The 25,781-nt window shown below is 39.8% G+C and overlaps 5 protein-coding genes and 1 long non-coding RNA gene across 7 annotated transcripts; 3 read left to right on the top strand and 3 right to left on the bottom strand.

Moving 5' to 3' along the window:
* The first annotated feature begins 1,053 nt into the window (after window positions 1–1,053).
* On the top strand, window positions 1,054–15,796 carry LOC131322161 (putative disease resistance protein RGA3). 2 transcript variants are annotated; one of them, XR_009198718.1, is made up of 2 exons: window positions 1,054–5,481; window positions 5,567–5,832. XR_009198718.1 is itself a non-coding variant. In XM_058353392.1 (2 exons), the coding sequence occupies exons 1-2, from the start codon at window positions 1,217–1,219 to the stop codon at window positions 15,032–15,034; spliced, it is 2,967 nt and encodes a 988-aa protein (XP_058209375.1). In that variant the 5' UTR covers window positions 1,054–1,216; the 3' UTR covers window positions 15,035–15,796. The 2 variants fall into 2 exon arrangements, 1 of the variants encoding a protein (XP_058209375.1); XM_058353392.1 differs by lacking the exon at window positions 5,567–5,832 and adding an exon at window positions 15,018–15,796 and having other exon boundaries at window positions 1,054–4,166.
* LOC131322164 (uncharacterized) lies at window positions 10,534–14,707 on the bottom strand. Its single transcript, XM_058353400.1, has 3 exons — window positions 14,455–14,707; window positions 11,396–11,754; window positions 10,534–11,311 (listed from the first exon to the last, which is right to left on the bottom strand). Exons 2-3 carry the CDS (start codon window positions 11,750–11,752, stop codon window positions 10,667–10,669), a joined length of 1,002 nt encoding a protein of 333 aa, XP_058209383.1. The 5' UTR covers window positions 11,753–11,754; window positions 14,455–14,707; the 3' UTR covers window positions 10,534–10,666.
* LOC131323947 (putative disease resistance protein RGA3) lies at window positions 15,095–15,793 on the top strand. The gene has a single exon (XM_058355779.1). The coding sequence runs from the start codon at window positions 15,095–15,097 to the stop codon at window positions 15,791–15,793; it is 699 nt and encodes a 232-aa protein (XP_058211762.1).
* Window positions 15,797–16,148: 352 nt separating the features above from the next.
* LOC131322170 (uncharacterized) lies at window positions 16,149–17,706 on the top strand. Its single transcript, XR_009198721.1, has 2 exons — window positions 16,149–16,490; window positions 17,315–17,706. It is a non-coding gene; the product is annotated as an uncharacterized LOC131322170 (long non-coding RNA).
* Window positions 17,707–18,672: 966 nt separating this feature from the next.
* Window positions 18,673–19,650, bottom strand: LOC131322166 (uncharacterized). Its single transcript, XM_058353402.1, has 4 exons — window positions 19,436–19,650; window positions 19,170–19,348; window positions 18,985–19,080; window positions 18,673–18,905 (listed from the first exon to the last, which is right to left on the bottom strand). The coding sequence occupies exons 1-4, from the start codon at window positions 19,602–19,604 to the stop codon at window positions 18,852–18,854; spliced, it is 498 nt and encodes a 165-aa protein (XP_058209385.1). The 5' UTR covers window positions 19,605–19,650; the 3' UTR covers window positions 18,673–18,851.
* Window positions 19,651–19,656: 6 nt separating this feature from the next.
* Window positions 19,657–24,526, bottom strand: LOC131323948 (protein FAR-RED IMPAIRED RESPONSE 1-like). Its single transcript, XM_058355781.1, has 4 exons — window positions 24,427–24,526; window positions 22,328–22,589; window positions 19,770–21,474; window positions 19,657–19,695 (listed from the first exon to the last, which is right to left on the bottom strand). Exons 1-4 carry the CDS (start codon window positions 24,524–24,526, stop codon window positions 19,657–19,659), a joined length of 2,106 nt encoding a protein of 701 aa, XP_058211764.1.
* Between the last annotated feature and the right edge of the window lie 1,255 nt (window positions 24,527–25,781).

Consider the following 25,781-nt stretch of genomic DNA (forward strand, 5'->3'; position numbering starts at 1 on the left):
AACAATAGTACTCCGTATTAGGTTTTCCTGTTTAAAGCTACAATATTACGCCAGTGTGAGGCAACACACGAGAGTCCTCTTGTATATATGCTTTCTCTCTTATTTTCCTCCACTTGATAGTGGCAGAGTTTCTTTCCGGAGAATAATAAAAGCATAAGCATGTACAACAGATCAAATTGATAAAATCTACATGTAGCATAAGCATGTACTGAATTGGGGCAAGTTCAGTTGGCCATGACTCTTGGATCTCACTAAGAGGCCACCAGGGGTTCGAGATTCCCGACTTTTCCTTTCTTTCTTTATTTCTACGGGCTTATTTCTTGTATTGGTTGAGTTGTTGGGCTTGGTTGTCTTGTGGACTCTGTAATGTCCCGAGTTTATACTCTCTACTTTGTATCTAATGTAAAAAAGATCTCTTCTATTGATTGACAAAAAAAAAAGCGTTCTCCAACAGCATCAATACAGAAGCTAAGGTAAAATAATACTATTTGCTCTAGTACGTACCTCTCCTAATATGCTTAGTTACTATTCGCAAGGCATTGTTTTTGTATTACTTTCTCCCTCCCTCCCACTATGGAAGAAAATAAAATGTAAAACCAGAAAATGAAAGGAAAAACAAAAACAATACATAGAGCAGTAGCAATAGTAGTGTTGGGGTTTGGAAAAAAAAGGGGGGACTAGCTAAACATTTTCTTTTTCAACAGGTGACTAGTAGAAACTTAAGAAGGCATTTTTTGACAAGTTAAAATACCAACTCCTTTTGTCCTAAAATATTTATCTGGTCTGCAAAATGAGAACTTAAAAATAATGCATTTCGATTTTAAAAGAAAAAATTCAAACTTTTTTTTCATAAATTAAAAGAACTCATCGATATCAAGTGAATTGTTGAAAAAAATTTGAATTTTTCTTTCAAAAGTTGTATTATTTTTATGTTATCATTGTACGAACCGAACAATATTATGGGACGGAGGGTGCAAGCTCAACGCGTAATTGTGGCTGGTTGCGGTAAATCTTTCTGTATATATGGAGCATTATTGATTGATAAAGGTGGCAATGATCAAGACCTCAACCACTTTAACAGTTGGCAACGACCAAGACCCCAATCACATTAAGAATATTCGGCCCTTTGTAGTAGTGCGCGCCCTCTTTTCTCTGGCACCACACCCTTGTCTTGTCTTCTCTCTAGCTCAATCGTTTCTGTTTTCAGACGGAAAACATGGCTGCAACTGTCCTCCTCCCTGCTGCTCAGGCAGGCCTGGTTACCTTGATTCCACTTGCAACGGAACAGATTAAGTTGGCTTGGGGTTTCAAAGGAGGCCTCCAAAAGCTCCGAAGAAGGTTAAACAACATCCAAGCTTTGCTACGTGATGCTGACAAAGGCCAAATTGGATCAGAAGCCTTGAAAGAGTGGCTCAAGAGTCTCACGTCGGTAACCTGCGATGTGGAGAATGTGCTGGGTGAGTTTGCGTACGAAGCTCTTCGAAAGAAGTTGGAGGTAGGAAACCGGATGAGGCACAAGGTACGCAACTTCTTCTCGTCCTCTAACCCGCTGGCATTTCGTATCAAGATGGCCAATAGGGTGAACAATATCAATTCGTTATTGGATGAAATTTGTAAAGAAGCACGTGATATGGGTCTTAGACCAGCAGTGCAACTCACGAGTGCTTTAGTTTCGCCTAGTGAGCGTAGGCAAACTACACCTTTCGTAGACGAATCACGTTGTGTGGGGAGGGATGGTGATGTGGTAGTAGTGAGAGACATGTTACTCGGCTCTAAAGATGATTTATCTGTCATTGCTATTGTAGGAATCCCTGGGCTTGGAAAGACCACACTAGCTCAGTTAGTTTACAAAGATAAGAAGGTTGTGGATTATTTTGGTGATAACAAAATGTGGATTTGCGTCTCTGATGATTTCAAGGTTGAAAGGTTATTGAATGAGATGGTGAGTTCACTTTTTCAAGAAAAATCAGAGATTCCAAGCATTGAAGGGATAGTGAGAAAGCTTGGAGAGAAACTGAAGGAAAAGAAATACTTACTCGTATTAGACGATGTTTGGAATACGAATCCACAAATATGGGAAGATTTGATAAGTTCTTTGAAAGGTATAGAGGGCTCCAATGGAAGCAAAATTATAGTTACGACCCGTAGTGTGGATGTGGTATACGCAATGCGGGTGCCCCAAGCTCTTACCCATCCTTTGCATAAACTATCAGCTAATGATAGTTGGACCATGTTTAGGGAAAGGGCTTTTGCAAATGGAGGACCAAGAGAAACTCAAACTCTAGTAGAAATTGGTGGAAGAATGGTAGAAAAGTGTAAGGGTGTGCCGTTGGCGATAAAGTCGTTAGGAGGTTTACTGTACGACAAGAAATCTCTACCGGAATGGGAGTCTATTGAGGAGAGTGAAATATGGAGAAGTGAGGGTGAAATTCTTCCAGCATTAAGGCTTAGTTTCCATCACCTATCCTCCCCAAGTTTGAAACAATGTTTTGCCTATTGTTCTATTTTTCAAAAGGATAAATTAATATTTAAGGATAACTTGATTCAGCTTTGGGCTGGTCAAGGTTATCTTCGGTCTCTTTCAGAAGGGAATTTGGATATGGAAGACGTAGGCAATGACTATTTCAATACCTTGTTGCGTAATTCACTATTTCAAGATGTTAACTTCGATGAGTATAATGATGTTACTGCTTGCAAGATGCATGATCTTGTGCATGATCTTGCTCTAGATGTTTCAAAAGGTAGTTGTTTGACTTTGGAAGCTAGTGCGGTTAAAGACCATCCCGAAGTTCAACATTTGTCATTGTGTCTCAAGGAAGAAACAAGGTTAGAATTTTCACATGGAACTATTGGGAAATTGAGGTCACTATTTTTAACTGGAAATCTCCCACAAAATATGGAAGATGTCAAATCTATTCGTGCCTTGAGTATAGTAAAATCTGATCGGAAAGTAAAATTTTATAGGAAAGCGTTAATAAGATCTGTTGGAGAGTCTGATGGGGAAGAGTTAATAGAATCTGATGGGAAAGAGTTGTCGCGTTCTATATGCAAGTTTATACATCTAAAATATCTTGACCTCTCAGAGTCTTCTTTTGAAAAAATGCCCAATTCTATCACCAAGCTCTACAATTTGGAAACACTGATGTTGCCACCGTCTTCAAATATTTTAGAAGAGATTCAAACAGAATTTCATAAGTTGGTTAGCTTGAGACATCTTTGCGTGAAAGATGCAGAAGCTAGCACGAAAATGATTCCACCCATGATAGGCCGCTTGACTTCTTTGCGGACGTTACCATTCTTTTCTGTGGGTGAGGACGAGGGCCATAGAATTGAAGAGCTCGGAAGCTTAAGCAAGCTGAGAGATAGATTACGTGTTTATGATCTCCAAAACGTGAAAGACAAGGAAGAAGCAGAAAGAGCTAAAATGTCTGAAAAATCAAAAGTTACAAAGTTGGAATTTCATTGGGATAGGAACCATGTAACGTCAGACATTAACGATGGGGATGTGTTGGAAGGACTTAAACCTCACAAGAATCTTAGGGGTTTAATTCTCAAAAATTTCGGAGGAAGAAAATTGGCATCATGGATGAGGAGTAGAGATGATCAAACGCTTCATAATTTAGTGAAGATTGAATTAATCGACTGCCAATCATGTGAAGATATCCCAATACTCGGACACCTTCCGAAACTTGAAGTCGTTGTAATGGAAAATTTGGATAATGTGGAGAGAATTGGTCCTGAATTCTATGGTTTGGAGGGACAAATTGTTGGTTGTAGTAGCAGTACTGTGGCTGTGCCAGCACCAGGAGTATTTCCGGCATTGAAAAAACTCACTATTCATGGTTTGCGAAAGCTAAAAGAGTGGTTAGATATATCATCATTGCCTCCTGCAATCACGAGTACAATGGAGTTCTTTCCTCGTCTCGAGGAGTTGCATATCGAGAAATGCCCTAACTTGATCACCATTCCAGGTCATTTGTTATGCATTCAAAATTTAGCTATTTGTGAGGAAGCGTTGTATGGTTATGATATATTTGCGAATGGACTCACTTTGACCATAGTGGTAGATCCGGATTCGACAAATGTCAATACTCTAATTGAACATTTGTTAGAAACAAGCGGCAAGTCCCTAAAGCGTCTGGGAATAGCGGGCTCGATTGGATGCGGTATTAGGTTTGGAGGTATTATATAAGAAGGGGGGATTAGATAGTAGGGGGTATTGGTTAATAAGGGATGGCCCGCATTGATGTGATATTTATGGAGGGGGGATTAAATAGTGATTGGTTTGGATGGAGTATTAGAAAGGGGGGATAAAATAGTACGTGGTTTGGATGTAGGATAAAAAGGGGGTATTAGGAAGGGTGGATAATGTAAAAAGCTGTCAAATGACTTTTTTACCCTTGTGCAGTCTCATACTTAATTATGTATTATGTTATATGTATAATTACAAATATAATTAATCTTTCAAACTTTAATCCATAATATATATTTTTACTAAAAAATGTAATAATTTAATAATATTATAAAATAAAAAGTCAGTTTTAATTTGATAAAAATCGTTTTTTGCAAATAAAAATTCTGTTTATTTTTTTTGTTGCAAAAATACATTGTTTGGTAGTTGAAAAAGTGTGCAACAATTTTGTTAGGTGAATTTGCATGTGGCCAACATATTTTTTTGGTGAAAATGTGCCTAACTAATATAATAAGAATTATATAAAATAAATAAAATATTTACATTTCGTTTTTAAGTGCTTTATTATATTTATGAGAAATATTTTTATACTTGATGAAATTTTAAAATGTTAAAATACGTACCGATTATTTGGATAAAATAAAATAAGTTTTCTTTAAAATGTTTGAACTGGTTATTTGTTGAAAATGTTGAATAAAAATAGTTAATAATGTTTAAAGTACGAAATTTTTTCTTTTTTTTAAAATGTGTAATAGAACCGAAATTTTATGCATTTTTTAAAAAACCAAAATTTATAAAAATGAATGGGGAGTAGATGGTGGTTGGAAACATGTGGGTGTTAGTTGAATTCATGTGAGTAGTAGGTTCAACAAATTAATTATATCAAAGTTTCTATAAATAGCACTCATTTTCCATATCTCATCTCACATCTCATATTCATTTCCTAATTTCGTAAATTTATTTTCTTCATCATTTCAATGGCACGCCGGGCTTGGAGCGAGGAGGAGGAGGATGCATTGTTAACAAACCTTACGAGCCTTGTAGATCAGGGGGTTTGGCGAACCGACAACGGAGGGTTTCGCCCTTCCTACTTGGGAGTTCTTAAAAATGAGATGCGAGTTTCTTTCCCTCAAGCAGGTATAAACGAAATTCATATTGAAGGAAGGATCAAGAAATGGAAGAGTGATTATCGTATACTAGACGCTATGCTTAGGCGTCCTGGGTTCGGGTGGAATCCAAATGAAAACAAGCTAGTGGTGGCAAATGAAATTTGGAATGAATTTGTCCAAGTAAGTACTTTTCAATGTTTTTTCAATTTTGTATAAAGTATTGGTCTGTAAATTTTGTTAATGTTTTCCTAACTTTTATATGTAGGATCAACGACATCTGAGACATTTACGGGACAGGCAATTTCCCCATTTTAATCGATGGGCCTATTGCTTTGTTTCCGAGGAGAACTAGAAGTTCGAAGTTTAAGGCGGCCATTGGAAGAATAAATTGAAGTTATGATAATAAATGTGTTGACGAATAAATCAATGGGCTTCCTAATTTGTTTTATGTATGGATGTGAGAGGGTGTACTTCTGTTGGGGCTCTGTATTGTACTATTGTTTTGAAGTGAAATTTTGAACCATCAAATAATTTATATCTTTCATACGTTAGTTATGAGAACAAAATATCCAAAAAACAATATGCCAACGTGATTGATGAAATAAAACATACAACTTACGAAATTTTTACAACTTATACAGTGTTCCCAACCTAATTCGTCCAAATTCTTGAAATAAAACTTACAACTTTACTCCGAATTGAACAGATGTGCCAATAAAATACAACTTACGAAACCTAACAAAAAAATTACAACAAAGTATGTTGTTAGACTAGGTTGGTATTGAACTTCCAAAGCACTTGTGGATGTCGAAGCACCGTCATTTGATTGATGTTTGGTTCGGGCCAACTCCATGTCTTGAATTAGCCGGTATCTTTCCTCATGAAATGCTAACAATGCTTCTTCCGCTTCATCTAATGTGTTGTACCTTTTCTTCAAGTTTCCCGCGTATCCATTGACTTGTAGTTCCGCGGTCGTCCAACTTGTATATATACCCGGTTTACGGCCAATGAAAACCACCCAAAACTTATCTTTGTCTTGACTTCTCATTGCAAATCTAGTTGGATACAACAATAACTATATTTATTGTCAAACAATATGTAGAGTATGCTTACAAATAAATATGGCTCAGATATATTCGACCGGCATTGTGCACTACTTGGCTACAAATTATGTTGCCGAACGGTGATTGAACTGTTGGCCCTCATAACTTGTCCCGCCAAGATAAGTGACTCACCTCAAATTGTCTCGTTTTATATCATCATGGCCAACATATAAGTTACAAATTGACAACAAAACAGCCTAAAAACAGCATCTGGTATTGAAAAATACATTGTTTGAGTTCACAAACTGCAGGTTTTCATGCACTGTCCAAAAACTACAGTGTCCCAAAAAGGCTACTGCAGGAACCACAACTGGAACACAGCCAGCCACATGCTGCAGCAGCAAGAGTTTGGACACAGCAAACAACCACAAAAAACTGTAGAAACAGCCAGCAGTCAAAGGCTCGTTTAGATGCTTCACTGTGAATAGGTGGCTCAGAAAAGTTTCGTCATAGCCATATGTTAAAAACCAGCCCACGAAAACAATGCAGAACAGAAACCTGAAAACTGGATTGGCATGCTCAACACTTAAACACAACATCCCACACTCCATAGTGGCCAGCATTACCTATGCCAAAGCATGACAATACACAGGCCCCACATTCACACACCAGCAGTCTCAAAATCAGTCTCAAAAACAGCTGACATACCAAAAATAACAGTCTCAAATACCAAAACAGAAACTGAACAGAAACTCAACTACAGAATACAGTACCCAGACACACCATACAGAAACAGAACTGGAGAACTAGATCCTATGAAGCACGGATACTCCAAAACTAGTCACGTACGAGTATCGGATACGCGAGGGATACGGATACACGTTTGATAAGCACCCGAGAATGTAATGTAGGGTGCGCTAGTATCTAGTTTTAGTCAAATTTAATTACTTTTTAGTTATTATTAACGTGTTTGCTCGTATAGTGCTTTGGTTATGTTTTGTAGATAAATCGCCAAATAAAGGAATCTTTGAGGCCTAAGGCATGTCAAGGTGGAAACAGCCCGAGCAGAAGTTGTTTCGCCCGAGCAGAAGTTGTTTCGCCCGAGCAGAAGTTGTTTCGCCCGAGCAGAAGTTGTTTCGCCTGAGCAGAACTAGAGATGCCCAAGGCAGAAGCTGATTCGCCCGAGCAAAACAAGACTCGCCCGAGCAAAACAAGACAGCCAAGGCAGAGGCAGGCAGCCAAGCGCCGAGTTAATGACCTCGGCATCGATGGGGTGCTTCTCAGCGCCCGATACGGCCCGATACGTATCGGATACGGCAAATAAGTATCCTGCATTTAAATTAAATATTTTTTATTTCGGATACGTTTCGGATACGCGAGGGATACGTGGGGGATACGGCAGGATACGTTTAGGATACGGCGGGGGTTAAAATGAAATTTTTAAAAGAATCATAGAATGTTCAATGTTCCGTATCGTGTCGTATCCGTATCCCGTATCCATGCTTCATAGACCAGATCAGAACCTCAACAGAACATTCAGCTCCTGAAGTGGACAGATCAGAAATCGTAGTGGGCTCAAAAAATTAGTACGAAACGCACGAGGGTACGCATGGCTGCAACCAAAGTTGCCCCGCCAAGGCACTACCTTCATTTATATTGTAATTTTTCATCATTGCCCTATTCAGAACCACTTAGAATATAGAACAGCTAATTGGACACAGCAGATACAGCTTGCTTAAAACTGGACAGAGCAGAAAATTGAACACACACACACACACACTCTTTGCCGCACACATTGCACCTGACACAAACACACACTACACCCCCTCCAAACTGCAGTACCAGAACTTAACCAAACTGCAGAAGCAAAACAGAACAAAACTTCAGAACTACACCAGTACATATATAATGTCAACTGCAGAAACCATTCAACTCCTCAAGTGGACAAATCAGAAATCGTAGTAGGCTCAGGAAGCATGAGACCATAGCCTTCTCTTATGTCATTTGGCTCAGAACTTATTCATCATAGCCATTTAGTTTACAACCTCATGCCAAAACTGCAAACAGAAACAGTCTAGCAAACAGAAACAAAACCCTTGCCAAAACTGTAACCTTTAGGGCCTGTTTGGAAGCAGAATTGTGAAGGGGGATTATGATATCCCCCCTCCTACATGACTAAGTAACCTGCAAAAACAGCCCACAAACTGCATAACCTGAACTTAACAATACAGCAGAACCGGAACCAGAACCAGAACAGAACATAACTAAACTAAACCAGAACAGAACATAATGTGAAGTGCAGAAACCTTTCAACTCATCAAGTGGACAGATCAAAAATCGTAATGGGCTCAGTAAATTATTACGAAACGCAAGAGGGTACGCATGGCTGCAACCAAAAGTTGCCCCGCCATGCCACAACCTTCAGTTATATTGTCATTTTTTCATCATTGCCTTATTAAGAACCACTTAGAATAGAAGAACAAACTGGAAGACAACACAGATACAGCTTGCTTAAAACTGGACAGAGCAGAAAACTGGACACACACACACACTCTCTCTGCACATGCTACACACACACACACACACACATTGCACCTGCTACACACACACACACACACAGAACACCCCCTCCCATACTGCAGAACCATAACATAAGAAATAGCTGCACCAGAACAGAACAAAACTGCAGTAACCAAAAACTACAAAACTGCATGCCATTTTGATGAACAGGAAAGAGCAGTACTAATGTCGACCCTTCAAAACTGCAGAATTAAGCTATAACAATCCATATACAACAAGCACAAAACCAGAAAGTGCAGAACATTAAACTGCAGAACATCAAACTGCTGTAAACAGAAAACAGCCCAGATTCAAATGTGATATCCCCCTTCTAGTCCGTGGGCCTGGCTATATGGCGTCGTTTGGGAAGTCAGTAACAGGTGGCTCAGCAAAATTTCGTCATAGCCATTTACTTATCAGGATTGATTCAGAGGCACATAGAAGTATCATCATAGCCCAAATGACCCAGTTCTATGCCATTACAAACACCACTGCAGAAACCAAAAGAAACTGAACAGAACATAGACACCAAACACATATTGGACATGGGGACACGCCCAAATACGTATTCGACACGCTACGTGGTATTTTAATTCATAATAATTATTTATTTATAGAGGACACATGGGGGACACGCCGAGGACACTGCAATTTGGAGACACCATTGGACAAAGCTGAAAACTGGACTGGTAGGGCTCAGATCATGTATTTTTATTCACAAGGGTATGCATGACTGCAACAAAAAGTTGCCCCGCCAAGGCACTACATTAATTTAAATTCTAATTTTGTCATCATTGCCCTATTAGGGGTACCAAAACTGCACAAAATTGCTTTCCACAGTTGAGAACAGAAAGAATATGGCCAAAACTGAACCTGCTACAGAACAGAAACCAACAGCTAAACACTGAACAGAACCATCACATTTTCGTACACCTCATGTTCTATGCAATTACAATAAGCACTATAGAAACCAACAGCTCAAAATTCCTTCATTGCCATTTACTTAACTGGATTGATTCATGCACTGCATTGGAGTTATGACAGGGCTCAGATCATATATTTGTTATCACAAGGGTAGTCATGGCTGCAACATTTGTTACCCCGCCAATGTTTCTACGTTAATCACAACTAATGTATTTTGTCATCATTGCCCTATTAATGGATTGATTCATCATTGCCATGGATCATCAGTTTAGGTAGGATTTTTATGACAGTTGAACTGCACCTAATCACACAGACACACACACTCTGCACATGCTCCACAAAGCTGCCAGTAAGTGGACAGAGGCTCAGAAAAATTTCATCATAGCCTTCAATGGGCTCCGACAATATAATTCCATCATTAGGGAACTCAATGGCTGCAACTACCGTTACCCCGCCACGGTATCTACCTTAAATAAGAATTAATCGCTTCATCATTGCCCTAGTAAGACTCACTTTAGTTGCAAACAACCTGTCATGCAAACAAACTTCATATTACAATCCCCAAATATTAACAAAATGTATGCATCAAATGTACAAAATTGCCAAGTTTAAGATCATAGTGCATTAGTTCATATATATACTTCATAATACATTCCCAAATATTAGCAAAAACTATGCATCCACATGTATCATATTACATTACAAAAGGCAGCAAATGTTCATTAGGGATTAACAAAAGGCTTCCTAATTATGCCACTACAAAAAAAGTGGGTAAAGTACCATTCTTGCTTATAATGGTACTTTAGCCACTTCAAAAAGGCATTCATTCCTCAATGCCACTAGATGGGACCATACACTTCACCGGCAAGGATGGCCTCCACAAAAGCTTGCCTCTCCTCGGGCTTAGTCCCATAGAAGTCATCCACCCTCTCTTCCGCTTGCACGATTACTGCACTTAGCTTGAACTTCTCTGTCAAGGTGATATCAAGCTTCGACAACTCATCTTTCACCATCGTGCGTCGGGCGGATAACTCTTTGTCATAGCCAAACGAATTGGCCATCTTCTCCATATAGGTAGTACTTGACTTGAAGAAATTGTCCATGCTCGCATGGATGGGCAACTCTGCATCACCCATTCTTGTCCTCTTTCTCTTGTTTGGGACTCCAGCATTGGCCGCCGGCATTGACCCATGGGGAGTGGACGTGGGGAGTGACGAATGAGGTGTGGGAGTTACGGGAGTTGTAGGAGTTACGGGAGTTGTAGGAGTATTGGGGAGATGTTGATCGTAGTTATCGAATAGGGCATCGTAAAAGTCAGTAGAGTTGTGTGGCTCCACACTTTCATTGGGAATATCCGGCCGCGCCATTTCGTCATAATCTTCGGCGGCTGCCCCCGTAGCCCTATCCTTGCCAAATATGGTTTGCCAATCTTCAAAGTACGGGAAAGACTTCCCATACAAGCCTTGGGCCTTTTTAGGATAGGCCTACACAACCATTTAAAAATTTACTACGAATTCTCATGCCTTAATATTCAATTTAAAGCATTGGAATTCAAGATGGGGACTTACCTTTTCATACGCATCCCATACAACTTGGTCCACGTCGATGCGTTTGTTGACCGCATCCCACCCGTAACCACTTAGGTTTGTAATGTCTACAATTCTAGCCCATACGCATTTCCAATACCTCACCTTAGAGTCAATGTGGGGGTTTGCCTTAAGGTTGCAACCCGGGAGCACTTTCTCTAACTCCTTCTCCAAATGGGTGAAGTAACCCGTTTTGAAGCCATTATCGGCCTTCCACTTTTGTGCTGCTTCATTGAGCATGCACTTCATTAGTGCATCCTCCTCCCTTTTCCTCCAACTCCTACGTTTTTGCTTTGTAGGCCTTTCCACTTCCACTACTTCCACATCGTTAGTAGCCATAGCTGCAAATGCATTTAAAAGTGGCCAACAATTGTAATAGTACGACCTTAAACATTACGTTATGAAAAATACCGGCAAATTCAATAGTACGTTACAAGTTGTTCACAAATATAAGTTTCGAACAAGTTCGAATTATTAGAATTACAATGTTGTACACCACAAAACGAAAATACAATCAAGGAAGGATGCCCTCCACTTGTCCCCCACCATTGGCTAACCAATGGTTATACATGGCCGCCGCTAGAGCATCCCTCCCCGCAGTCCACTCATTGGAACTCTCAACGTTAATAATGTTATCATCAACAGGGACATCGTTCACATGTGCTTGTTCCCACGCAGTGTACTCGTGTTCAATGGGATCGTTCGGCATCTCTCTCTTAATTAGGTTATGAAGCAGACAACATGCTGACATGATACGACATTGAGTCCTTATAGGGTAATACGAGGGAGATCTCAAAATTGCAAACCGCATCTTGAGAACCCCGAAGCTTCTCTCAATGACATTCCTAGCGGCAGAGTGTTTCATGTTGAAGAACTCCTCTTTGCTTATTGGCATGTGACCTTGCCTCCAAATGTTAATGTGATATCGCTGTCCACGGTATGGTGCTAAAAAACCGTTGCCATTTGTGTAGCCGGCATCAACAAGGTAATATTGTCCTGTAACGAATGGAAGACAACACATTGATGGGTGGATAACTTTAATGGAGTCAAAGTAAACTACAACTTAGGATATGAAACATACCACGGGGAACTCTAAGACCGTGGGGTCTTTCCATGGCGTTTCCAAGGATTCTAGAGTCTGTGGCCGATCCTTCCCAACCAGACAATACATAGACAAATTTAAGGTCCCGGGTACAAACACCTAAGACATTAGTAGCAATATCACCCTTCCTCGACCTATATCGTGGCCTATCCGCGGCCGGGGGATTTACTGGCACGTACGTCCCATCCAAGGCCCCAAGACAATTCTAACAAAAGTGGACAAGAGTATTAACGTAAGTGAATATGTGGAAGTAAAAGAGGAAAGCTTGACAATGGAATGACATATGAACAATTCAAAAGGACTATACCTGAAACCAATTCCACCTATTGTCTTCGTAGTTAGCAGGTACAGGGTTGGGCGTCTCTAGGAGCATTCGGTGAAGGCGCAAGACAGCTTGGAGTACAGCATTGAAATGCCTACTTATTGTCTCAGTAGACCTATAGAATTCAAATTTTGTACGCCTCTGCTTCGTATGGTTAATACAGAAAGCTACACTTTTATGGAGTATTGTATTGGTTATTCTAAGCAAGGAAGTTGTCTACTTCTACATGTTGAATCAAAGACAGTCAACTCTATGGTATATACTAATGAGGTGTATTTCACTTGACACTTCCTCATTTTTTATAATAAAGAAATAAAAAAAAATATCACACAAAATCCTACACCACCCTTTTCACTTCTCTCATCTCACGTTCTTTCCTTCCTTCCCTTCGAAAAAATCTTGGTTATTTGTGACGCCCTCTCAGATGATGTGGGCTCCATGTCTGCATAGGTCTCACACCATGTAAGAGAGGCATTACAAATAATCATTGCATTGAACTTTTCCGAGGCGCTCATTTATTTCCTACCACCTCTCTAATTTATTTGCCTAGGGCTTCTCAAGATATTAACTGGTATCAATATATCAGCGGGTACAGAATTGTTCTATTTATTGATTGGTTGGTTGATTCAGCCAAAGGCTAATTAGGCTTAGTTCTAACGTGGCATTTAGCCCAACGGTTGTGTAGCTAATTTTAGGTACAATGAGACTCTGAGTTCAACTCCTATGGAGAAAAAGTTTACAACCTTGTTAATAGGTTGAGAAGAAATTTGGGTACTATAAATGTTTCAAGGTATGATAAAAACAAATATTTTGGCCTAATTGAGATAGTTCCTTAGGATTTTTGTTTTCTGCATTCTTCTAAACATATATGACAATATATTTATGTCGAACACTCAACACTCGAACAAGAGCCTGGAATCGTGTCCGACATAGTTAGATATTCATCTTGCACATGTATTTTGTAATTTTAAGTGCACATTGACTAATCTCTGGGGACCAATTCCATTGTCCTCTACCGGGGGAGTCCGATTAATGTTGAAGCAAAGCCTGTATTTCATAATCCAAACTTATCATGAAGTATGTGCGAAACTCAGATGTTTTGTATGAATACTCTCACTTTGTAGATACTTTTATTTTTTTGATAATATCAACGAAATTAGAATGTTTTGACGTATCTCGTCTGCTTGATATGAAAATCATTTGAATCTGACTTAGAGACGTACCCGTACTCGATACTCGTACCTAAATCCAATGTAACATGGGATTACTGTAGCTTCAAACTTCTAGAAAACTAGGACTAATTTTTCGATGTATGTGTTTTCTTGCAGTATGAAAAAAGCAGACGGTTAATAGTCACTGGACACTCCATAGAGGGATCCATTGCCACTCTCTTCACCTTATGGCTGCTCGAAACCGTTCCCCCGACAGACAGAAAAGGAACACACAATATCACGCCCATAGCTTCGGACCATCCTACATCGGACAACTTCGAACAGTTCAAACCCACATAACCCACAAACCAAATCGAACCCAAACTCTGCCGGAATAAAAAATGGCCACCAAATCGAACCTAAAAAACAACAGAACCAGTTCAAAATAGAAGACTCCTGTTCATACCTGAGTGAATCCAACTGAAATCGACCAAAGCACCAAATCGCCACAAAACTCTTCCAGCCTTTCTTCTCGTTCCAACAACCACAGACCAAGAAGAGTAGAGACAGAGAAATGGTACCTGGAGTCCACACCCACAAAACCCACAGATCAAATCGAACAAATACACTGCTGGAATGATAAATCAACACAAAATCGAACACAGAAATGCACAAAAACAGTAACAAATCGAAGAATGTTGTTCATACCTGGAGTGAATCGAACTAAATCGACCAAAAGCACCAAATCGCCAGAAACCTCTTCGAGGCCATTTCTCTTTTCGAACAAGAAGAGACCGAGGAGAGTGCGGCAGAAATGATGCGTGGGGGTGGGTAAGGGGGATTAGAAGGGGTAAGATGGTCCGAATGATGGGGGGATTAGGGCGGATTCGAGATGGCTTGCTCAAACCCTAGCTATCTCCAAGCCCCCCTCAGGCTGTATTGGGAGGGATTACCGAAGGACTGTGTAAAGATATCCACCCTGGTATTCAGCTTCCCAAACCACGCCATATACGTGGCCCCACGTATTAGGAGGGGGGATATCATAATCCCCCTTCACAATTCTGCTTCCAAACAGGCCCTTAAGAATAACAGAGTGCCCTAAACTGATGTACATAGGCGAAGAAACTGGAGGGGAATTCAACAGCTGCCAAACGTCACTTCAAAAGCTTTCAATTCGAGGGTGCAGGGAGTTGAGATTCTTGCCTAAGGGGTTGCGACAACCAACCCTTGTAAGATTGGAGATGATTGAGTGTTCCAATTTAACGGAGGCCAGCCCAGTTGAATTGCGCAACCTCACGTCCCTTCAGCATCTGGAATTGGACAGATGTAACTCACGATGGGCGAGGGCTTGGGAGGAGGGGCAATTCTGTTTGACCAGCCTTCGAACGTTGGATGTAGGTCACTTCTCAGAGGAGCTTGATTATTTCCCCTGGCCAGAGCTGGCCAAAGCTCGAAATCCGCAACATTACCCATTCATGTCCCTAGAATCTCTGGAGTTATGGGGATGGCCAAAGCTCAAGTGCCTTCCCAATCAACTTCGGCACCTCACTACCTTAAGAAACCTGGGAATTAATAAATTTGCTGAGTTGGAAGCTCTACCGGAGTGGTTGGGTAACTTTTCATCTCTTGAATCATTGGAGCTCTATTGGTGCCGAAATCTGAGGAGTTTGCCCTCACTGGAAAACTTTCAATGTCTCAAGAATTTACAATCTCTGAATATAACCCGTTGTCCCCTTCTAACGGAAATGTGCAAAGAAGGGGGAGAAGAGTGGCACAAGATTGCTCATATTCCAACTCGTATATAGATGGTAAATTCTCCAATTGCTCATTTTGGTGATTTTCTTCTTCTTCTTCTTTTCTTCTTCTTCTTCTTTTCTCTCTCTCTCTCTCTCTCTCTCTCTCTCTCTCTCTCAGTTTTGGGTTAGTATTTGTGTCATCTTTCATGTGCATTTGGGGAAAGAATAATGCTATTGGGACCGATTGTCTCTACCGAAAATATACAGATCTGAGTTGGCATGGAAGGGACCCACGCACTGACGCAATCCCATTATCTCTCACTCCTCTCCCCCGCAAACAAAATTGGCGGGCCCAATTTGGAAGAATTCAAAAAATTTGGTTTTCGGAATATATGGGCCCACAAATTCATTTTGGTTGAAAAATTTCTCTCTCTTCTAAAATGTTTCTCTCTCTCTCTATCTCTCTCTCTCTCTGGAAATACAGAGGCATTTCTTCTCCAAAATAGAATCTGTATCTTCCTCTTCTTCACACCCACCCCCGACGCCGCCTTCCCCTAACTCACCTACGCTGGTTTGACACAACCATCACCTCCGTTCCATCTTTGCAGTGTATCGCACCACCACGACGCCCTCCCCCGATTCACCAACGCTGATCCAACGCAACCATCACCAGTGTCCCACGTTGCTGCCTTCCTCTTCCCGTCCCACCGTCGGTGTCGTCTCACTGGTAAGGAAAGCTCCAACCACCGTCGGTGTCGTCTTGCTGGTAAGAAAAGCTCCAACCAACTTGTTCCTGATTTTTTTTGAAATCCCCAAATCTCATTATATATTAGGGCTTGCGAAGGTAAAAGGGAGATTTACCGTATGTTCCAAATTCACGGACAAATGTTTCTCAAGTATAGATTTTTGGTGAGATCTCCCTAAACTATCATCGGATTTTTTTTTTTTTTTTTAGAAAGACGAGAATAGTTGAGAGGAAAGAGAGAGGGGCCTAAGCTTCCTGCTTTCGGTGGGATTTTTTTTGAGGAGTTGGCACAGTAGATTGAGTTGTGTGGCTATGGTTTGTTTGTGAATTGTATAAATGTATATGTGTATGTGCTATGTAATGGTGCGGATAAATTAAGAGAGAAGAGAGGAAGCCGATGAGTGTGAGAATGTGGGAAGATGAGGATTAGGCGATTAGCAATTGGTTGGTGTGAAATGAAGCATCTTGAGTCACGTGTCGTTCACTTTCCTGAGAACGTGGCTTGTGAATCAGATTACACTTGGGTTATAGACTCTTATTGGATTAAACTATCTTTTGCTTTTTGTTTATAAGGTTGTTTGAACTACTGCTCACTGTTGGCATTTCGGAGCACATACTTTGAACTAGTTTGTATCTCAATAAATGATATTGTTGAATGGACAAATCATTTTGTGTGAATGATCTTTCTATGCCCCACCAACAGAAACACCCTTTGAAATATAATTTGGACAATGATTTTTTTCGTTTAGTAGCAAACATGTTCTTTTTAATTTTCTCAACCTTTCTTGCCAGTTTTCTTTGGAATTTTGGTCTTAAAGTTATTGATTGTGTTTTGGAGCTAGCAGGGAATGCGGCGAGGGATAACAAGAGGAACCAAATAGTTCCAAGCACAATCAGTTTGCTTTGAGGAATGATGGGGAGTCGGTAACATTTGTGAATGATGTAGTTTTGCCTAACAATAATCAAGTTCTCTTATCGAAGAATTCTGGGAAAGGAAAGAACCAGATCGGATATGTTTTGCAGGAGTTGTAGGGTTTTTAGGAGTAGTGATTTCCTCTCCGTGTTTTGGAAATGATTATGTTGGTTCCTTTTCGGCTTGTTTCGATGGATCTTTTTTTTTTTTTTTTTTTTCAATAGCTTGTTATGGACATATGGCCTTTATAGCTTGTTATGGAAATAGCTTGATGAATCCTTGTCTCAACAACTTGGTCATATATGGAAAATCAGTTGTTTCAAATGTCGAGAATCACACTATTGAGTGCAAATTTTTTGTTTGATTTATACACCAGGTTTTTATATCCTACAAACAAGAAAGAATATGATGGAAAAGGCTTGGATTTTGCTTGGTGTGCATGGTGATTCATTAATTGATTTTCAAAAAGTCCATTGTTGAAATACCATTTTGTTGGTGGAACACTTGGTATGCATAAGACAAAAGAGCAACCTTCCACTATGTTACTATATTAGAATTTCAATTTTTTGATGGCTTGCCAACTTGCATTCATGTCTTCTCTTATAAAACGAGCAATTCATGTACCATTGGATTTGGTTCGGGCATGGATTTTATTTTTAAAAAACCGTGACTCTTGAATTAGGATTGGATTCATAAGAATCCGATCCGATCTGGACTTGTACAGCTCTAATTCTCACACTAGAAAGGCCTCGTGTGCTAAGTGTAGGGGTGTGCAAAAAACCCGAGCCCCTACGGATTTGACCCGACCCGACCCGACCCGACCAGAAGGGTTTCGGGCGGGGCCGAACATGTGGTTCGGTCGGGTACGGGTTTATTTTTTGAAAAAGATCAGTTTTCGGTTCGGGGCTCGGAGGTGCTGTTTTTCTTACCCGACCCAACCCGACAAAACCCCGACCCGACCAAAAAAATCGGACAGGCGGACGGTTATTCCCCCTCCTTCGGTTCGGGGCCCAAAAATTCAATACTCGACCAGTCGGGGTCGGGGTCGGGGTCGAACCCGACCCGTCCGACCCGTGCACACCCCTAGCTAAGTGCCACAAACATGTAATGAAATTGAATGCTATAATTCAATATTGGTACCGGTTTTTTCAGCCATCCAATTAAAGAAATGCTAATAAGCAATAATCCATTAATTGCATAAATAGTTAATCCATTAATTGCATAAACAGTTCACATAGTCAGGGGATTACATTTCATGGCCCATGATGAAAACAAAAATAGGGGCATAATGCATCAACCTTACATGTTTATATACAAACAGGAAGCTTTCACACCTTCCACTCTGCGATTCTGATCCCTATACAAAAGAACCATACTTACAAAAAATAATGCACCAATCCTCCGAAATTCTATAACATCTGCCACATACCACAAAGGACGCCTCATAGAATGCATACATGCCATCATTTTCAAAGCACCTTGTCCAATTCCATTGGAGTCTGATCTAGGTCAATTTGGGACGACTGAAATAGGAAAAAAAATCAAGTATGTAAGTTGAATTGAATTTCAAACTAAAATATGAAAAAAGATAAGCATACTTACGCTAAAATCTACACTCTCTTGCGTGATAATCTCATCAAACTCCAAAGCATGAGTGTGAATAGTTCGAACGTCCATATCCCCATCTTCCACTCGTCCCTACTCATACGTATTTTGAAAAAAAAAATAACATTTTAGTGCAAGCGTAAATAGTTCCCATGAAAAATTGATTGCAAATAGGTATTTACCGGTATACTATTTGCACGGCCTCGACTAGCTTTCAACTTTTTGCTTGATTTTCTAATAGTCTTAATAATTTTCTCAATCATGGGTTTTTTTCTATTAATCGGCGGTCGCCCTCTCCGAGGACGTTTACTTGGATCTCCCACGGGTTTTTGAGTGTTGCAAGTTACTATACCATCTCTACCTACAAAAAGATAAGTAGAATATGAATAATATGCACCCAACAATGAGAATTATGATAATGAAAAGTAACATTAGAATGCTTACTTACCGATAAGTGAAATAGGATCCTTTTGTACATCAGGAAACATAGGCCTATTGGTGTCATCATCACAAACTTCATTCTCCACTTCCGCTTCAAGCAACTTAGCCATAACCCTCTCACTCTTTCCATCGGAATCAAAGGCCTTGTTGGCGACTCGATGGAAAAGCACCAACATTTTGTCAAAACGATGCCATTCAGGCTTGCGTTCCCAATTAGCATAGCTAACCTTAACAAATGTATGATTCCTCCTCACATCTTTTCTCCATCTTCGTAAAATGTATTTTTCAGATACTTGAGTGAGCTTCTTCTTTGACCAAACAACGAACGTATGCTTGCATACGATTCCCTTAAACTCGAACAATCGACAAGTACAACTAGCATCTTTTGACTGCTTTTTAAAACGAACATGGAAAGTACAAGTTTTCAAAAAACCAGCCTCACCAATTTTTATGTCTTCTTCTATCTCAAATTCCTCCATATCATCCACCACCATTACTCGCTCTATTTGGCATGAAATCTTTCCTGCTACTTCATCTCTGAAATCCTTAAATTTGGCAATTGTGCATGCTTGTTGAAATTGGTCCTCAAACCCATAAGGGGACACGGTCTTAATTTGAGCGTTGAAACAATGGGCATCTTCATCCTCTTCTTGTTGCACTCTTTTACCCATAGCATTCTCATATTGCTCCACAAATTGCTTCAAGGTGGTATTTGAATGAACATAGCCATCAAAAAAGTGATTAATGCTCTCGCTCCGCTGGGTGGTTGACATCCCTGCCCAAAAAGTATCTTTCACAAATGCCGGAACCCATCGATGTCTTTCCTCGTATAAGCCATTTAACCACTCATTGCCCTCTAACTCATATGCATCGATGACATGGCCCCAATTTGCTTCAAATTCTTCTTGATTCAATGAATCATATACCGCATTAAGGAGACCAGACTTAATGGAATCATAAGCTTCGCCCTTTATCTTTTCAGGAATCTTTTTCAAGATATGCCACAAACACCAACGATGTCGCGCTTTAGGAAAAACTATACTAATCGCATTTTGCATAGCCCGACATTGGTCCGTGATAATGGCATTAGGAGAACACCCGGACATGCAAGAAAGCCAAGCCTTGAACAACCAAACAAATGAATCTGTGTCCTCCTGTGATATCAAACCACATCCAAACAAGATTGACTGTCCATGATGGTTTACACCTACGAAAGGAGCGAAAGGCATGCCGTGCTTGTTAACCAAGTAAGTAGTGTCAAATGTTACCGCATCACCAAATTCTTTGAAAGCCTCTCTACTCCTCGCATCGGCCCAAAAGACACTCCTTAGTCGGTGCTCTTGATCAACATCCATGGCATAAAAAAAATTCCCATTGTCAGCTTGCATTTTAATGAAATACTTATGCATTGCCTCAGCATCCCCTTCCTTGAGTTCTAAGCGCCTCGCTTTATCAAGGTGATTCCTTGCATCCTTTTCTGACCATGTCAAATTTTTAGGCCCACCTGCCTCAATAACACATGAAGCAATTGTCTTGGTTGTTCTTATTCCGGCAGCACCATTCAATTCAAGTGTCCTCTTCGCATGTGGTGGAATAATTCGATTGAACTTGAGATAGCGAGCTTTGTCTGGGCATATTTCATGATTATGATTGAGCTCAATTGAATTCAACATCCACTTCTTATCGGCGGTATAAGAAATATTCATTGATGCTTTACATCCTGTTTTTGATGTTGGACGGGCGGTGATTGGGTTGAGTGAATTTATCCTCGACTTGCCTTTCCGATGACAACCATAAGTTACATTGGTCCTTTGTCCATCCTCACGCTTTTTTGATGTTCTTATAATCACACCAAAACCTTGCGTTCTACCATAACTAGTGTAATAATCACGAGCTTCATTTTCTGAATCAAAGGACATCCCAACTTTAGGTTCCACTACCTCCTCTAAATTATGATCTCCCTCCATGGATAAATCCTCACAGTCCTCATCCCCAGTAGCCTCATCTATGTCAAATTCAAGTGGACATTCTTCCATTTCCATTCTTCTACAAACAAATTATTAAAGATCAAAATGCAGCGGATCAAAAAAAAAAAAAATCAAAATGCACATTAGAAAAGAAAATGCAAACTACAAATTTGGGTAAGGAAATAATGGAGCATTTATTTTAGTAGGTTGTGGGTGGTGGTCGTTAATGCAAACTACAGATTTTTGAGGCTACACTACAAATTTCTACATATGAACTGGCAGACTAAACTAGTATTATACGACAATCTTACTTTATAAGGCTACATTGGTTACTAAAGAATTCATAATAGAATTGCATTCCTGACTTTGTAATTCTTGTCCAGGCCGCATTTCAGATTAGAACTTTAAGCAAATATACAAAGTAAACAAACTGGACATACAACTTTTTAACACAATATTTACTAAGAGAATATCTTTTTTATGGAGATTTTTGTGAAAATGCGTTTACGGAGATGAAACTTATCCGTCCAAAATGTTCTAAGCGGTCGCAATTGATTGTTCCTGTAAAGAACTTGGGAGCCGTGAATATATAAGTTTCGCTCTTTTACTAATTTGACTTAATTTAAGTTTTAGTTGTTAGTGAGAAACGAAAACTTGTAATTAGGAAAAAGTTAAAAGTGAATCTGGGAAATGACAGAAGATATGCAAAAGAGAAATAACTTTGTCCATATCTTATGCCCTTAGTAATAAATAAGTACAGGAAAGATTCTCTTACTTACAAGAAAGTGCATTGATGCTTATTCAATGCTTATTTTAGGTAGCTTTCACACTATGGACCCTAATTTCGAACCGCATTTAACAGTCTGACAACAACATGGAGTTAATGTGCATTTGTCTCATTTTAGCTATCATATATCCACATGTATACATACATCGAATCTTTTTTAAAAAGCCGGTGGAGCTTACAAAAATGGTGACGGGCGGTGCGGTGCCCCTTGGCGGTGGATGGCGGTCTTCCGGCGTTTCTGAGCTCTAAGGGGGAGCCAGCGCCAGCGGGTAGAGGGTGGTGATCGGTGACTTCTCCGGAGGTCGGTGACTTCTCCGGTGGTGGGTGACTCTCCGGTTGTCGGTGACTCTCCGGTTGTCGGTGGAGTCTTGGTGGCGGTGGGGGTTGGGGTTGGGTCAGTTGATTCACTCGAGGAGAGAGAAATTATCTCTTACTGAGAAACTTTACTTTTTTGACAATTACTTTGTGGGCCCAAATCCAAATTTTTTTGAATTTTCCCAAATTGTGCCCGCCAATTTTGTTTGCGGGAGAGAGGAGTGAGAGAGAATGGGAGTATGTCAGTGCGTGGGTCCTCTTCCATGCCAACTCAGATCTGTATATTTTCGGTAGAGGCAATCGGTCCCTATAGCATTATTGTTGTGGAAAACACACGGAAATGTCATCTAACCTAATTTAGTGGTCCCATTGGAGGTACTATTAAACGACGTTTGTTTGTTTGGATTTACTGAATATGTTAGGGTTTCCAAAACCGTTCGTCAAGGTTTTGGATTTTGGATTCTAATCATTATCCTATTTCTTTTAAATCATTACTCTTATTTTTTTCTTTATCTATTTTCAATCATTACTCTTATTTTCAATCAATATTCTATTTCTCTCTACACTTATTACCTATAAATCTAAATTCAAAATCCCAAAACGAACGGAGTTAGTATTAGGATCAAAGAAGAAAAATGATCTGGTAACCTTATATGTCTGAAATTTATTTCGGTATTTTTTATTTTTGTAACTTTTTAGTATTTAGCTTTTTATCCTTTTTGGGGTTATAATTGTTCGTCTGGACAAGACAAATGCAAAATGTTAAAAAATGTGAATAGATGTTGAAAAAATTCAAATAAGACGACACTTTATAAATAAGACCGCTATTTAATATTTTTTTTCGTTTTAGTCAAATTTATTTATTTATTTATTTTTTGCAAGAACCCATCCTCAATCTCGCTCTCTCCCGTGATACAGACGTGCAACACCTTCACCGATTGGGTTGTCCATTCCCCGTGCTGACTAATGGACCTCTGCCTTGAATCTCCTCCGTTGCCACTAATATAACCGCTTGGCGAGTTAGTTTTTTTGTGTGTGTGTGTGTAATGTTTGTGATTTTTCATCCATTTTAACGCCTTCTTCTCGATCTATTAATGTCTCGGAGCCCGGGAGAACACTCGGTTAGACTTGGTTTCTCAAATCAGAAACCAATCTTCATCTTAAATTGGAGGTTGATTAGAAATTTGCCCTATTTTATTCGTCTACTAGTTAAGTTAGATTTTCTTCTTTACTGCGAAGTCATATAGAAGTCCATTCAGGTTGATATGAGCAAAAGACTTGGGTTAATAAATACCAATGGAAAAATAAATGTCTGGGCAAAAAACTTAGCTGACTGATTTGTAATCAAAATGCGCGCGCGTGAGTGGAAGTGTGTGTTGTGGTTGCCATTGTTTTGTAGATGATTAAATGCCTATCTAATATTTGAAAAAATGCCTCATTATATCATGTGTTTCTATGCTATATTAAATATCAATGTTAGTCTATATGCAAAATTTGTTGCTTTACTCATCTTAACTTTTATTTTCCCCATATTAATCCGATGCGTTTATTTGTGTTTTTGTTGCTTCATTCATTAAAATTGTGGATCCATTAGCTAGATTAACACTAAAGCATTCTATGCTAGTTTATTTGATACTTAGTCTTGCTTGCTTTCCAAATCAAGACTTTAGTTCATGGATGATGTTTGACGATTAGCTAGGTATAGGGGTATGTTCATGGATGATGTCGACGGTTTACCCAATAGCTTGGAGAGGGAGCATTTGTGGAACTTTGATATACATCATTGCTTTACACTTTATTTCTTTCAAATTATTGCTGTATACAATCAGTAACTTGCATTTTGTACAGTGTTTTACAGGTTGATTTATTTAATCATGGCTCTTGGGTAGAGGGTAATGTCATCGGTTAGGAGATCCTCTACGCTTTCACCATCTTTCACCATCACAATTGAGCCCAACAGAAATTGCGGCACAATCTCAACCCCATGATCTTCCACCACAGAATTCTGATGCTTTGTGTGATGCATCATCTTTTGCACTGTCTAATGGCGCAGGTAAGGTTTGACTGGCTTAAAAAGCTAGTCTATTTAGTCGCACCAATTAACTTGAGATATGCATTCTGTTTAATATGCCGTTTGTAATGTGGAATATGTAGTCTGTAAAGGCACTCTGCTTATGGGTTCTGCAATATGGACTTTGTTTAATCGATCATTAATAGTTCATCATTAACTCATGGGTGGGGGTGTGTCTGGTTCTGTTTATTTAACGGAGGCCAGCCCTGATGAATTGTGCAACCTCACGTCCCTTCAGGAGCTGGAATTGGGAAGCTGTACTCACGATGGGAGAGGTATTGGGAGGAGGGGCAATTCTGTTTGACCATCCTTCTAAAGTTGGGTATAGGTCCTTCTCAAAGGAGCTGGATTATTTCCTCTGGCCAGAGGTTGAGATGGTCAAAGCTCAAAACTCCCAACATTACCCATTCATGTCCCTAGAATCTCTTACTTTATCGGGATGGCCAAAGCTCAAGTGCCTTCCCAATCAACTTCGGCACCTCACTTCCTTAAGAACGCTGCAAATTTGTGGATTCGAAGGGTTGGAAGCTCTACTGGAGTGGTTGGGTAACGTTTCATCTCTTGAATCATTGAGGCTCTACAAGTGCCGTAATCTGACGAGTTTGCCCTCACTGGAAAAACTTCAACTTCTCAAGATCTTACAATCTCTGGTTATAGCCCAGTGTCCCCTTCTAACGAAAAGATGCCAGGAAGGGGGAGAAGAGTGGCACAAGATTGCTCATTTCCACCAACGGGTAACTTCTTTGCTAATTACTCTTCTTTTTTTTTTTTTCTTCTCCTTGCCCTCTCTCTCTCTCTCTCTCTCTCTCTCTGTATTGTGCTAAAAATCTAAATTTATCTATTTACTTTAAATTTGGATCAAAGAAGTGTCATCTAACCTAACTTCTTTGGCATGATGTGTTGGGCTTTCAGATCACTGGCTAGATTAACGGTTCGCTCTGCAATTCTATTCCATCGAGATAAACCAATGAAAGTCCCCTGCCAACCATGTAATTCCTTGCTTTCTGCTTTTTCTTTAGTTTGCAGTTTTATTAACATCTCTGGCCAATGCGAATAATTTGTTCAATAAACTTATTGATAGTTCAAATCCAGCTTTTTTGGTTTATGGGATGTCCGGTGGCAATGGAAGAACAGTGGTTGTGACACCACGTGAAATTAACGCCATTGAAGAAGAAGGTATGTGAACGGTAGTCTGCATATCGCATTAAATCCT

Source organism: Rhododendron vialii, chromosome 4a (genome assembly GCF_030253575.1).
Source record: "Rhododendron vialii isolate Sample 1 chromosome 4a, ASM3025357v1".
NCBI lineage: Eukaryota > Viridiplantae > Streptophyta > Magnoliopsida > Ericales > Ericaceae > Rhododendron > Rhododendron vialii.

Coding starts and splice junctions, on each gene's coding strand:
- LOC131322161 (XM_058353392.1), top strand. CDS start 1,217: ATGGCTGCAACTGTCCTCCTCCCTGCTGCTCAGGCAGGCCTGGTTACC.
- LOC131322164 (XM_058353400.1), bottom strand. CDS start 11,752: ATGGCTACTAACGATGTGGAAGTAGTGGAAGTGGAAAGGCCTACAAAG. Junction 11,312..11,395: donor TATGGGATGCGTATGAAAAG/GTAAGTCCCCAT, acceptor ATGGTTGTGTAG/GCCTATCCTAAAAAGGCCCA.
- LOC131323947 (XM_058355779.1), top strand. CDS start 15,095: ATGTACATAGGCGAAGAAACTGGAGGGGAATTCAACAGCTGCCAAACG.
- LOC131322166 (XM_058353402.1), bottom strand. CDS start 19,604: ATGTTGGTGCTTTTCCATCGAGTCGCCAACAAGGCCTTTGATTCCGAT. Junction 19,081..19,169: donor GCCGTGCAAATAGTATACCG/GTAAATACCTAT, acceptor ACGTATGAGTAG/GGACGAGTGGAAGATGGGGA. Junction 18,906..18,984: donor AAGAGAGTGTAGATTTTAGC/GTAAGTATGCTT, acceptor TTCCTATTTCAG/TCGTCCCAAATTGACCTAGA.
- LOC131323948 (XM_058355781.1), bottom strand. CDS start 24,526: ATGATGCATCACACAAAGCATCAGAATTCTGTGGTGGAAGATCATGGG. Junction 22,590..24,426: donor AATTGTGATGGTGAAAGATG/GTGAAAGCGTAG, acceptor TCTCTCCTCGAG/TGAATCAACTGACCCAACCC. Junction 19,696..19,769: donor TGTTCGAGTTTAAGGGAATC/GTATGCAAGCAT, acceptor CATTTTACGAAG/ATGGAGAAAAGATGTGAGGA.